The sequence below is a fragment of the Rhamphochromis sp. 'chilingali' genome (genome assembly GCF_963969265.1).
Source record: "Rhamphochromis sp. 'chilingali' genome assembly, chromosome: 15".
Classification (NCBI taxonomy): Eukaryota; Metazoa; Chordata; class Actinopteri; order Cichliformes; family Cichlidae; genus Rhamphochromis; species Rhamphochromis sp. 'chilingali'.
The window spans coordinates 29,666,661-29,680,432 of NC_137942.1; the positions used below are offsets into that span (position 1 = coordinate 29,666,661).

At 40.3% G+C, this 13,772-nt stretch overlaps 1 protein-coding gene across 4 annotated transcripts; it reads left to right on the forward strand.

Moving 5' to 3' along the window:
• The first annotated feature begins 1,298 nt into the window (after positions 1-1,298).
• Positions 1,299-12,499, forward strand: LOC308411509 (uncharacterized protein). 4 transcript variants are annotated; one of them, XM_080905431.1, is made up of 7 exons: positions 1,306-3,945; positions 7,289-9,594; positions 9,678-9,883; positions 9,994-10,119; positions 10,208-10,312; positions 10,428-10,538; positions 10,667-12,499. In XM_080905431.1, exons 2-7 carry the CDS (start codon positions 9,474-9,476, stop codon positions 10,757-10,759), a joined length of 762 nt encoding a protein of 253 aa, XP_080761557.1. In that variant the 5' UTR covers positions 1,306-3,945; positions 7,289-9,473; the 3' UTR covers positions 10,760-12,499. The 4 variants fall into 4 exon arrangements, 2 of the variants coding, with proteins under 2 accessions (XP_080761556.1, XP_080761557.1); XR_013974399.1 differs by having other exon boundaries at positions 1,310-3,778; positions 3,874-3,945; positions 7,289-9,883; positions 10,667-10,758; XR_013974400.1 differs by having other exon boundaries at positions 1,311-3,945; positions 7,289-7,458; positions 7,541-9,883; positions 10,667-10,756.
• Positions 12,500-13,772: the final 1,273 nt, after the last annotated feature.

Here is a 13,772-nt window from a genome sequence, read left to right on the forward strand (position 1 = left end):
CTGTCATCTCCTCTGGAAAGTCTAGAAGCTCCTTCACTGTTTTTACAGTTGGTTTTTTTTCTTCAATGAAATGATGCAGTCCTTCTGGTGGGAGTAAACCAGCTACAGAACCCACAATGGGACGCCAGCACTTGATTACAAACATTGGGGCCTCAATAAGTACTTTTTGTCCTGTCTGTGCCAAAACAGGGAGCAGTGTGTCCTTGGTAGGGACCTGCTTGCACTCATGTGCATCAAGTACTTCCAGCAATTCATCTGTATCCACTGAATTGAAGTCATCCAAAGCCTTCAGGAGAACAGATCGCTCTTCTTGTGAGACATACAAAAGAAAGGAATCTTTTAAACTACTGGTTGTCGAGCTGTATCTCCTCCAGAAAGGGTATTGCAAGCTTCACTGGGAAGTAACCAGCTTGTTTCCACCCTACAACAAACATTCTAGCTATAGCCTGCCATTCTTCACACTGAAAGTCATGCCGGATGAATGGCACTGATCAAATCAGTAAGACAATGACCTCTTCTAACAGTCAGTATTACGGGACAAGATCGTGGTTCAGGGGGTGCTTGGTCAGGAATATTGGCCTCTCCTGTCAGCCCCGGTGAGAGAGACAATGTGTGATGAGGTGGATCAGACTCTTTTTCTGTAAACAGTGTTTCAGGGTTTAGTTCAACCACACTAATATCCACCCTGTTATCCCCACTAATAATAACAACTGCAACAGAATCTTCACTTTCACCTACATTTGGCAGACCATCCCATGGTAATGTGTCATTCAGTTCCAAATATCCACTTATGGAAGCTCCATCATTATTTACAAAGTGGTTTGATGGTTCTTAATTTATGTTTTCCACCAACAGATCATCAGCGGCCCGATTATGTTCATTGTCAGTGAGATCTACCACAGAGGGCTGGGTTATTGCATGATCGGCATGTGAGTGAAGTTGGCCCCCCCACCTTCTTCAAATCCAACAAAAGTGGTATCAAACGTTTGTGCTACGTTTGTGCATGCTGCAAAAGTTTATTTTTTGCCGTTTTCATTTTAAAGATATTCAAGAAAAATTTCTAGCGGTCATCAGAGGTCAACCAGCCCCCCACATTAATGGAATCAAAAAAAAACTGGCGTCAAAAGTTTGTGCTACGTTTGTGCTGGTTTGTGCTGCTAAAATTGTCGTTTGTGCTGCCTCTGTTTTAAAGATATTAATGAAAATGCAAACGTCAAAAGGTCAACCAGCCCCCCACATCACCCAAATCAAACAAAAGTTGATGTCACAGGTTTGTGCTATGTTTGTGCTGGTTTGTGCTGCAAAAATTTTTGTTTGTGGCGCTATTATTTTAAAGATAAAGAGGCGGGGTACATCCTGGACAGGTTGCCAGTCTGTCACAGGGCCAACACACAGGGACAGACAACCATTCGCACTCACATTCACACCTATGGGCAATTCGGATTAACCAATTAACCTATCACCACAAGCTGCATGTCTTTGGAGAGAACCCACGCAAACACGGGGAGAACCTGCAAACTCCACACAGAAAGACCCTGGCGTGATGGTGGAATTGAACTCAGGACCTTCTTGCTGTGCAGCAACAGTGCTAACCACCGTGCTGCCGTAATAATAACATTAAATAACATTTATGAAGAAATTTAAAGGGGCATGCCAGTAGGTGCGTATCAGTTTATAATTAGATAAGGTGTTTTGAGCCAATAAGCTGGTTGTGGATCACTGACTACCATGTTTCTTAACATTACCTTACTCCATCTAGTGTGCTACCAGCAGGGTTTATGCTAAAATGCTAATGGTTGTTAAAACATTAACCTAATAATATGTGAACTGTAGCTTTTAAGTCAAATGGTAATATTAACAAAAGTGCTGTCATTTGTATGTGGGCTGTCATGAGCAAGTTGTATAAAATTAACATACACAGGACAGGAGTGCACTTCAGTGATTCAGCAAATCTGAACTCAAAGGCTCCAAACAGCCTGAAGAACTGTAAATCTTAGGTAACTGTCAATGTTACCTGAAAGGGCCGATTTATATTTTTTGCAAGAGTCAAACTTCTGTAGCCATGGTCACAAAAGGCTATTAAATGAGTGGGCTATTAAACATGTGTGGGATTGACACAGACACAGATTTATCTCAACAGTGCACGGATTTATCTACAAGTATTTTGATGATGAGCTATGAACATTGACTACATTCATTTTTATACCGATCAAATGAATTTTGAACTAGATCTTGTTAAGGATAAACTGGTACAACTCTGCCAAAAAAACCAAACATAGCGACCTGTGTTTGGTTTGTGATCACCAGGGGGTGCTATCATACACATTCTTCTTCTGAGAGAAAAAAAACAAGAGTTGAAGAAAACATGTGCTAGCTATCTTATTTGCATTTTTAAGCTAGATTCCATGACCAACAGCAATCATCAACACTTCAATTCACTATGTCAAAACAGTGTATAAAAGTAAGTAATTTTATGTCCACTTAAAGATGTAGAATTAAAGTTATAATCAAATTATAGCAGTAATATATCACATTTTTAATTTTTGCTTGACAGATGCCAAAGAAATCAGTGGTGGACAAAATTGCAGTATTTGAAGTCCTTCGTGCTTCTAAAGAAGCAGTCATAAAAAATGGAAAAGTTTCAACTCCAAGTGATGACATATGGCAAAATCTATGCAAACAACTTGGTGAAAAGATGACACCAAAAGCTCTTTACACTTTTGTTAAATTAAACAGACACAATGTATGGGCTGCTCTGGATTACAGTGATGAAGAGAGACTGACTGACACAGACAGTAGTGACAATGATAATGATTTTGAACAAAGCAGCTCTCCTTTTCAAAACAAAGACTGCAAGACTTTCAATGTGGAGCTCCCATTTGAACAGTGGATACATATGATTCCACATAAAGTCACATACAAAAAGAATACTTTCAAGAAAAGGGAATACACAATTTTGAAACCAGGTACATGGACTCATGTTGTAAACCAGGGAATCTGGAAAGAGGTTACAAGTACATGCACCATTACTTTTAAACGAGCCAAGGTGTACCCCAGAACTGTATCTTGTTTTATTAAATCAGAGGCTTTTGCAAAGAGTGTAGTGGCCAGCTGTACATTACATGTGAAAAGGAACCTGAAAATCACTGCCCAATGGTGCTGAAGTGTGTAATGGCAAACACAGATGAATCCATGCACACTGGCTTTTCTAGGAGAGCCGTGTCCAGAAGTCTGAGGGCACAAGTAAAAAAAGAACTTTGTGAAGGCAGACTGCAGCCCCATGTGTGGAGAGCATCAGAGACAGAAAAGCTGATGGACTTTGGTGATCCAGAGCCAAGCCATCTACCAAATTTGACAACTCTGCGCAAAGCCAAACATGAACAAAATCAACTAGAAGTTGCTCATAAAAACCCAATACTGTCTCTCCACTCATTAAAATACAGTTCCCCTCACAATGGAAGCATTTGGGACATTGGATTAGACAAGTTCTTCTGTCACTACTGGAGTCAAACTCAAATGCTGATGTACAAGATTGAAAAGCACCCCATAGTTGCCTTTGATGCGACTGGCTCAGTTGTAAAAAAGCTTCTCGGGCCTAATGGTTTGTCTGGAAATATCTTCCTGTATCAAGGTGTGTTAACAGGAAGGGACAACTCTCACGTCCCAATGGTGCAAATGTTGTCAGAGAGACATGATGTCCAGGCAATCACAAGATGGTTATCGGAAGTAGGCCGTGAAGTAGTCGTGCACCAGCTGAATGTGCGGAGATCTAAGTCTAGTACGTATATAATACACATCTATACCTCTACCTACTTTAATGACATGATGTTAATAATAAAGTGTCTAAGGTATTGTGCTTACATTTTTTTTTAGAAAGACTTGTCAAAGCAGAAAAACATGCTTTGTTCATTGATGAGGCTCCCCAGAAGATTGCTGCCGCACTGGGTATGGATCACTGCAATGATCACAATGACACTGAATGTTCATTTTACTTAAGAGGGATTATACAGACTTCAGATCTGGGTTAAGACAAAGCCCCTACAGATCTTTACATCACAGTGACCCACACACTGAAACTGAGCTTATGTCTTTTCTGTCTAATGTCCAGTTTAAATTTAAGAATAATGTGCAGCTTGGTCAATGTAATGCACATGAAGCCAGAGCTAAAACACATCACCATTGCAGTGAAATATGTGCAGCTCTGCCTTAAGATGGAGCCCTGTACATTTTGATCTTGTTATTTCTGGGATGATTGTAAAGATAATTTTCATTATTATGGCTAGAATAAAGTGTAAGAGGTATTTGCACTTACAAAGAATAAGACTTTTACTTTTATTGTTTCATAAAAGGTGTCCACAATTTAAACTTTAATTGCAGGAAATTTAATTAAATAAGAATAAGGAAAATAAAATAATCACAAAACAATAATCAGATTACTTAAACTCTACTTATCTAACTAAGATGCTCTAAGCTAATGCTAAGTGTGTTCTTTTCTTTGGTGAGGAGAGGTTGGAGGAAGGATGTAAATCAAAATCCTTCTAAATTAACCGCCTAACACAGCAACAATGAGCAGACAAAAAGGAATGAATTCACAGGTTGGACAGGTTTTCAACTGTGAACCTCTTCGATCCAATCTTTTGGGCTGCTCATCTTGCAGAAGACAAAAAAGAAAAACACAAAATCTCTTCTTCACCTCACCTGTTCACCCCCCCCCCCCCTTCTCCTACTGGACGTCATATCTTCCCACACCTTATCTATCAATGTGTAGCTTTTAAAATTGTGAATGCTTCATTACATTTTCATTGTTATTCTTAACATAGAGAATTCATATTCAATCACTTCCTGTTTCATTCAGTTTATGTGATTCTACTTCAGTTAGATTTGTCTTTAGGACATTTTCACAAGAACATCCATTGTAACTTAATCCCTTTCCAATTCGAATGCTTTAAAACTCAGTTAATTACCATTTATTTCTCTAGTTATTTTATGATTTAATGAAAACATACATTTTGTTTGTCAGATATTCTTTGAGATTATTAGCTCCACTGTGTCACATTATACACAACACACAGAAACACACACACCAAGGTCAGACACTCTGTGAGGCCTGTTATTAGAATCACTGTTATTCTACAGGGAGTGCAGAATCATTAGGCAAATGAGTATTTTGTCTACATCATCCTCTTCATGCATGTTGTCTTACTCCAAGCTGTATAGGCTCGAAAGCCTACTACCAATTAAGCATATTAGGTGATGTGCATCTCTGTAATGAGAAGGGGTGTGGTCTAATGACATCAACACCCTATATCAGGTGTACATAATTATTAGGCAACGTCCTTTCCTTTGGCAAAATGGATCAAAAGAAGGACTTGACAGGCTCAGAAAAGTCAAGAATAGTGAGATATCTTGCAGAGGGATGCAGCAGTCTCAAAATTGCAAAGCTTCTGAAGCGTGATCATCGAACAATCAAGCGTTTCATTCAAAATAGTCAACAGGGTTGCAAGAAGCGTGTGGAAAAACCAAGGCACAAAATAACTGCCCATGAACTGAGAAAAGTCAAGCGTGCAGCTGCCAAGATGCCACTTGCCACCAGTTTGGCCATATTTCAGAGCTGCAACATCACTGGAGTGCCCAAAAGCGCAAGGTGTGCAGTACTCAGAGACATGGCCAAGGTAAGAAAGGCTGAAAGACGACCACCACTGAACAAGACACACAAGCTGAAACGTCAAGGCTGGGCCAAGAAATATCTCAAGACTGGTTTTTCTAAGGTTTTATGGACTGATGAAATGAAAGTGAGTCTTGATGGGCCAGATGGATGGGCCCGTGGCTAGATTGGTAAAGGGCAGAGAGCTCCAGTCCGACTCAGACGCCAGCAAGGTGGAGGTGGAGTACTGGTTTGGGCTGGTATCATCAAAGATGAGCTTGAGGGGCCTTTTCGGGTTGAGGATGGAGTCAAGCTCAACTCCCAGTCCTACTGCCAGTTTCTGGAAGACACCTTCTTCAAGCAGTGGTACAGGAAGAAGTCTGCATCCTTCAAGAAAAACATGATTTTCATGCAGGACAATGCTCCATCACACGCGTCCAAGTACTCCACAGCGTGGCTGGCAAGAAAGGGTATAAAAGAAGAAAAACTAATGACATGGCCACCTTGTTCACCTGATCTGAACCCCATTGAGAACCTGTGGTCCATCATCAAATGTGAGATTTACAAGGAGGGAAAACAGTACACCTCTCTGAACAGTGTCTGGGAGGCTGTGGTTGCTGCTGCACGCAATGTTGATGGTGAACAGATCAAAACACTGACAGAATCCATGGATGGCAGGTTTTTGAGTGTCCTTGCAAAGAAAGGTGGCTATGTTGGTCGCTGATTTGTTTTTGTTTTGTTTTTGAATGTCAGAAATGTATATTTGTGAATGTGGAGATGTTATATTGGTGTCACTGGTAAAAATAAATAATTGAAATGGGTATATATTTGTTTTTTGTTAAGTTGCCTAATAATTATGCACAGTAATAGTCACCTGCACACACAGATATCCCCCTAAAATAGCTAAAACTAAAAACAAACTAAAAACTACTTCCAAAAACATTCAGCTTTGATATTAATGAATTTTTTGGGTTCATTGAGAACATGTTTGTTGTTCAATAATAAAATTATTCCTCAAAAATACAACTTGCCTAATAATTCTGCACTCCCTGTATTCTCAGATTCATTACACTGGTTAACTTACACATTTTCTTTCCTTTGTTTCATTTATTTTCAACATGCCAGAAACTGAGCATAACTAACCCTCAGTAAAACAAGTTACAAGTTATGGTATCTGGAACAGATTTACATTCAATATTTAGAGTTATATTTTGGACGCACAGACGCGCGCGCGCGCGCGCGCGCGCACACACACACACACACACACACACACACACACACACACACACACACACACACACACACACACACACACACACACTCAGCCATTATAACAGCCATTTCTACTACTCAAACACATTTGCATTTGTTATCTATATGTAGAGGCGGCACGGGGCGTGAGACTTTTATCTCTTTCTATCTTCTATCTTAAGACACATTACAGGGTTTTGTAATTGGAAACTGGGTTTTTTGTATGGTTGGTCTGGAAAATTTGTTTGATACTTTGTGGTGCTTGCATGGTCCTTGAGACATGGTGCTTGTAAAATCCCTCTATAATCTGCACAAGGGACTGGACATGTAAATGCAGTGTATGTGTTAGCATAGCATATTAATACATGTAGTGTTCTCTTTGTGTTTTTACAGATGACCTCGAGAAGCAACCCCAGAGCAGAACAATATTGAAATTGTTTTTTGGACTGTTGGGCGGATATATTATTGCCATAACTGGTCACCGAAAGGGAGTGATCATCAACATGACTACTGAGGAGGTTGAAATGGCAGAAAAAGCTAAGCAGGGTGCCCGCATCATCCGTGTATGTACTAAAACGATATAAATCTAAGTATACATAGACATTTTTTTATTCAGCTGAATAAACATGTCTTTTCATGTATTAGGTTAAACAGCACAAAACTCAAAGATATCATGGGCAAGCAGCTGTCCCCCTGTACAAGAATGAGTATACCTGGTTGCAGCGTTACAATCATATCAGAGAGTATGTTGAAGGCGGTTCGGAGGCACCGACTTTTTTCCACAGTTCTAGTGGAGGTGTTCTTCATAGACTACCGGTATTTTTCAAGGCAGCCTGGGAGATGATGAATCTGGGGATTGCCCCCACCTTCAACATGCTACGTTCCTCCTGTAGCACTTACAGCGGGGAAAATAAGTATTTGACACATCAGCATTTTTATCAGTAAGGGGATTTCCAAGTGGACCATTGACACAACATTTCCACCAGATGTTGCCATCAAGCCAAATATTGACGTCATACAAACAAATCAGAACATATAAGTATACAAGTTAAACCACAATAAATAAAGTGAAATGACACAGGGAATAAGTATTGAATACATGGAGATAACAAGGGGCAAAATGACATAGAAAGCCAGGAGATCACCTGAAATCTGTCAGTATTGATAGAGAAATCCTGTCCCCTATCAGTACTAATTGATATCAGCTGCTTTAGTCCTAATTGATGGCCTATAAAGGCTCCTCATTACCCAGAAGGCACACAGGAAAGACTTCATGATGGGTAAAAGCAAAGAACTCTCTCAAGATCTTCGTAATCTTATCGTTGAAAAGCATTTTGATGGGAATGGTTATAGGTGCATTTCCAGAATGCTGAATGTTCCTGTGAGCACTGTGGGGGCCATTATCCGGAAATGGAAAGTGCATCAGTTCACCATAAACCTGCCACGATCAGGTGCTCCACGCAAGATCCCTGTCCGAGGAGTCCAAAGAATAATCAGGAGGGTTCTCCAAGAGCCAAGAACCACTCGGACAGAACTTCAGGAAGACCTTGCATCAGCAGGTACTGTTGTTTCAAAGAAAACTATAAGCAATGCACTGAACCGCCATGGCATCCATGCACGCTCACCACGCAAGACTCCATTGCTGAACAAAAAGCATGTCAAGGCTCGGTTAAAATTTGCGCAACAGCATTTGGAGAAGCCTGTGGATTATTGGACGACTATAGTATGGTCAGATGAAAGCAAAATTGAACTTTTTGGCAGTCATTCTACACACCATGTTTGGAGAAGAAATGGCACTGCTCACCACCCCAAGAACACCATACCAACAGTCAAGTTTGGGGGTGGAAGCATCATGGTTTGGGGCTGCTTTTCAGCAAGGGGTACTGGCAGACTTCATATTATTGAAGGCAGGATGAATGGAGAGATGTACCGGGACATTCTGGATAAAAATCTGCTGCCATCTACCAGGAAGCTAAAAATGAAAAGAGGGTGGACATTTCAGCAAGACAATGATCCCAAACACAAGGCCAAGGAAACAATGAAGTGGTTTCAAAGAAAGAAAATCAAGTTGCTTGAATGGCCCAGTCAATCACCTGACCTAAATCCCATAGAAAATCTATGGAGAGAACTGAAGATTAAAGTTCATAAAAGAGGCCCAAGGAACCTTCAAGATTTAAAGACCGTTTGTGTGGAAGAATGGGCCAGAATCACTCCTGAGCAATGCAGACGACTGGTCTATCCATACAAGAGGCGTCTAGAAGCTGTAATCACCAACAAAGGCTTTTCTACAAAGTATTGAATAAAGTGTGTTCAATACTTATTCCCTGTGTCATTTCACTTTATTTATTATGGTTTAACTTGTATACTTATATGTTCTGATTTGATTGTATGACTTCAATATTTGGCTTGATGGCAACATCTGGTGGAAATGTTGTGTCAATAGTCCACTTGGAAATCCCCTTACTGATAAAAATGCTGATGTGTCAAATACTTATTTTCCCCGCTGTATGTGAGAAAACTTTTCATTTTTATTTTTTGACACACAATGAAGTAGGTTAAAGTGTCATGGGTTTTATTCATGTGGTTTCTTTTTAAAACATTATTCTTTCAGGCCAAGCGACAGTTGGGACGTAAATCTTACGACAGAGTGGCAACATTTATGTGCCATGATGCCATCACAGCCAAAAGATTTTATCAAGGTTATTTAAATAAGCTAAAGTGAAGTCATATATTTATCTATACACTTACATTTATTCATATTTAGTAATATTGCTTTGCACAGCTGAGGACCCTGCAGAGGACACACTCCAGAGCCGAGCACTGACCACCAATGCAATTGCAACATATGCAGCAAATAAAAGGAAAAGGAGAGAGGACAGAGGATCTGTGCAGGACGAGGACAGTGAAGGATCTGACAAGGAAGAGCAGCAGTCATCAGGAACAGAGGAGCTTTTAGACAGAACGCTCTTCCAGTGTAGCAGTAACAAGGTATGTGTGCCCTGATTCCCTTGGTAAGAGTTTTGATTGGTTGCACTTCTTTCATATATAATCATTTACTCCATCATGAACAAAACATATTTAATTTGTACCATAAACAGATGGTGAGCCCAGGTCAGGGTGAGGTTGCCTGTAGTGCCGGAGCCACAATAAGAGAAACTAAACAGGATTTGAAAAAGGGGGTGGAGCATCTACAAAAAGTGACATACCAGTTGCGCAAGAGAAAAGTATGTAATGTATGTTCTTGTGCTTGTTTTTAGTGTTTTCACTGATTACTAATCTTTTACCTTTTTACTTTTACTTTTCTAAAATCAGATGGTGGTCTTTTACAAAAATGATAGGACAGATGTGGGGAAACTCACACAAGAAGACAATCCAGAAGAGGAGGAGGAGGATGAAGCGAGGGAATGGGTTCCTAAGGTGGGCAGGAAAAATCCAGCAGAGTTTCTTCTCCTGCAGTTAAAGATGTAAGTGTTTTGTTTCCACACATCCATGAAAAATGAGTAAAATATATATTTTTCTGTTCTAATAACAGTCTGTGAGCTCATCTGAAGATGATGGGACAGATGACTGGAAACCCACACAGGATGAATCTGAAGGCTATTCAGAAGAGGAGGAAGAACAAGAACGTAAAAGGATTCCTAAGGTAGCCATGAAAAACAAAACTGGGTGTCCTGTGCCACAAAGAGATGTGAAATTCATCCTCAGTTTCAGTGCTTCCACAATCAATCCATCAAAAATGACCAAACATATTGTTGTCTTCTCTGAAAACAGATGGTGGCAGCATCTGAAGAGGATGGGACACATGATAGCAGACCCACACAAGATGAATCTAAAGATGATTCAAAGCAGAATTCTGCTCATTGAACTCTTTTCAGCAGAATTCTGCTCATTCAACTCTTTTCAGCAAAATTTTCAGTTTTTTCTGCTGTTTTCAGAAAAAAACATTTTTCAGCAAAATTCTGCTGATTGAACTCTTTTCAGAAGAAATTTTACTGATTGAACTCTTTTCAGCAAAATATTCAGAGTTTTCACCTCTTTTCTGCCCAAATTCTGCTTATTCACCTCTTCTGAAACATTTTCAGCCTTTCCACCTCTTATCAGCACAATTCTAAGCCTCTTCTGCTCATTTCAGCACAATTGTCAGTCTCTCCACCTCTTCTTTGAGAGAATGACTGTGGCGCAGTGAGATGAGAACCTCCCTTGAGTACCAGAAGGGCCAGGTTCGAATCCCACTCGGGCAATATTTTTTTTGTTTTTTTTTTCAACTTTTTCAGCTTTTTTCAGCAGACATCCTCAGCGTAAAGGCATCCACACAGCATTTTCGCAGGAAATGCAAATTTTTCTAGTTGCACCTTAGAACACACATGCATCAACACTACAATGAGTTTGTTAGTGGGGCAATCAGAAACGGGCAGTTAGTTCACCAGTAGTGTAGACAGTCAGGGGTAAGAAAACAGCAGGGTCCATCCGGGCAGAAACCTCTCTCTCCCTCTCCTTTCAGAGCGTCCATCGGCTTCTAAACATATTAAAACACTTGAGCTACAATACCAAATGCTATCACATAACGATTTAGCATTAGCATGCTTTGACTGAAAATCACAGAGCTAAACATACAGCATGGCATCACACCACATAATGCGGTAAGCTGCGCTAATTAGCAAGCCGCTAGTTAGCATCACATATCACGCCATTTTACCACTATAACGAATAGTTACAGTACAAATGTCAAGGCACACAGTCTCATTTACCTCTTGCAGATCACAAATAAGTAATATCAGGACCACGGGTAGTCGACCTCAATGATACACTTAGATGCAAAATCCACACCACGTTTGCCTTACGACATCTCTCTCTTCGGACTTAGCTTCTGTGTCCGCTCCCACAGATTCACACAAACTTACCACTCGTCCCGCCCCCATAGCAGAAAAGAATGACATTGACTGGCTCGTCAGCACAACAACCAATGACAATACAATATTGAGATAACTGACATTAGATGGGTAAATAAGCTTAGGTTACACCCCAACATATTTATTGTGCACAGAAAATAACTCTAAATCATGAAACCCTTTTAATTATTGGACTCTTAACTGTAAATGAAATACATTTGTACCAAAGCATATGATTTTTAAACCTTTTATCAACTATTTATATTTTAACCAGTTTTTATAACAGTAGACTTTTTTTTCTTTATACTGCAAGCCCGAATAATTGCAGACAGGGATGCATATAGTTTTGTTATTGTGGAATAGATTAAAGCAATCCTAGATTGCTTTAGAATTAGAATGTTAAAATTAGTAATTTATTTTGGCACTAACCAGAAACACAGTAACAATGTGTGCAGCAGGAACAGATGCACTTCTATGTTTAGGATTCCCACCAGGTGAAGCACTGAAAATATTATTTAAATATGTATATGTATTTTCAACTGGTGTTATTTTGTGGTCTCATTCCCCAAGCAATTTGTTGCCTTATATTGTCCCCAACACTCACTGCTGCTTCTGCAAAGTCAGAGTGCTAAGTGCTGTCTACTACAGGTAACTCCACTTCAAAAAACCTGAACATTCCCTTTAGCTTACTATTTTAATTGGGGGGGGGGGGGGGGGGGAGACTAAGGAAGCACTTACTGACCAGATGGGGAAAAAAAAGGCTGCACTGTTAAGAGAACTTAACCACCCAGTCTATTGAATATTCACATTCATTCCTTCATGTTACTGTTAACTACACCCGTGTTTTTATGAACTGTTAGGGTGGAAAACCTAAAACGTGTAGGGCAGAGTGCCTTGAGGACCAAGGTTGGAAAACACTGACCTACACCACATCCATCACCCACATAGAGCTTGCGAGAATGCTGTAAAATTCACTGCAAAAGTCTGGATAGCTGTGATAACCAAGTGGCAGCTTTAGTACACATCCACATGTGTGGGATTGTGGTCTGTGGAGGAAATCTGTAGTTTCTATTAACTCAATTAGTATGGCTTTATCCAACAGATTGGATCCTGTACAGAACTGCAGGAAAAGCTGAAGATAATTGAAATCAATTTCTCCAATGTACCTTTTCAGGTAACGAGAAACTGTTGACTGGGCAGCTGTCATCTCCTCTGGAAAGTCTAGAAGCTCCTTCACTGTTTTTACAGTTGGTTTTTTTTCTTCAATGAAATGATGCAGTCCTTCTGGTGGGAGTAAACCAGCTACAGAACCCACAATGGGACGCCAGCACTTGATTACAAACATTGGGGCCTCAATAAGTACTTTTTGTCCTATCTGTGCCAAAACAGGGAGCAGTGTGTCCTTGGTAGGGACCTGCTTGCACTCATGTGCATCAAGTACTTCCAGCAATTCATCTGTATCCACTGAATTGAAGTCATCCAAAGCCTTCAGGAGAACAGATCGCTCTTCTTGTGAGACATACAAAAGAAAGGAATCTTTTAAACTACTGGTTGTCGAGCTGTATCTCCTCCAGAAAGGGTATTGCAAGCTTCACTGGGAAGTAACCAGCTTGTTTCCACCCTACAACAAACATTCTAGCTATAGCCTGCCATTCTTCACACTGAAAGTCATGCCGGATGAATGGCACTGATCAAATCAGTAAGACAATGACCTCTTCTAACAGTCAGTATTACGGGACAAGATCGTGGTTCAGGGGGTGCTTGGTCAGGAATATTGGCCTCTCCTGTCAGCCCCGGTGAGAGAGACAATGTGTGATGAGGTGGATCAGACTCTTTTTCTGTAAACAGTGTTTCAGGGTTTAGTTCAACCACACTAATATCCACCCTGTTATCCCCACTAATAATAACAACTGCAACAGAATCTTCACTTTCACCTACATTTGGCAGACCATCCCATGGTAATGTGTCATTCAGTTTCAAATATCCAC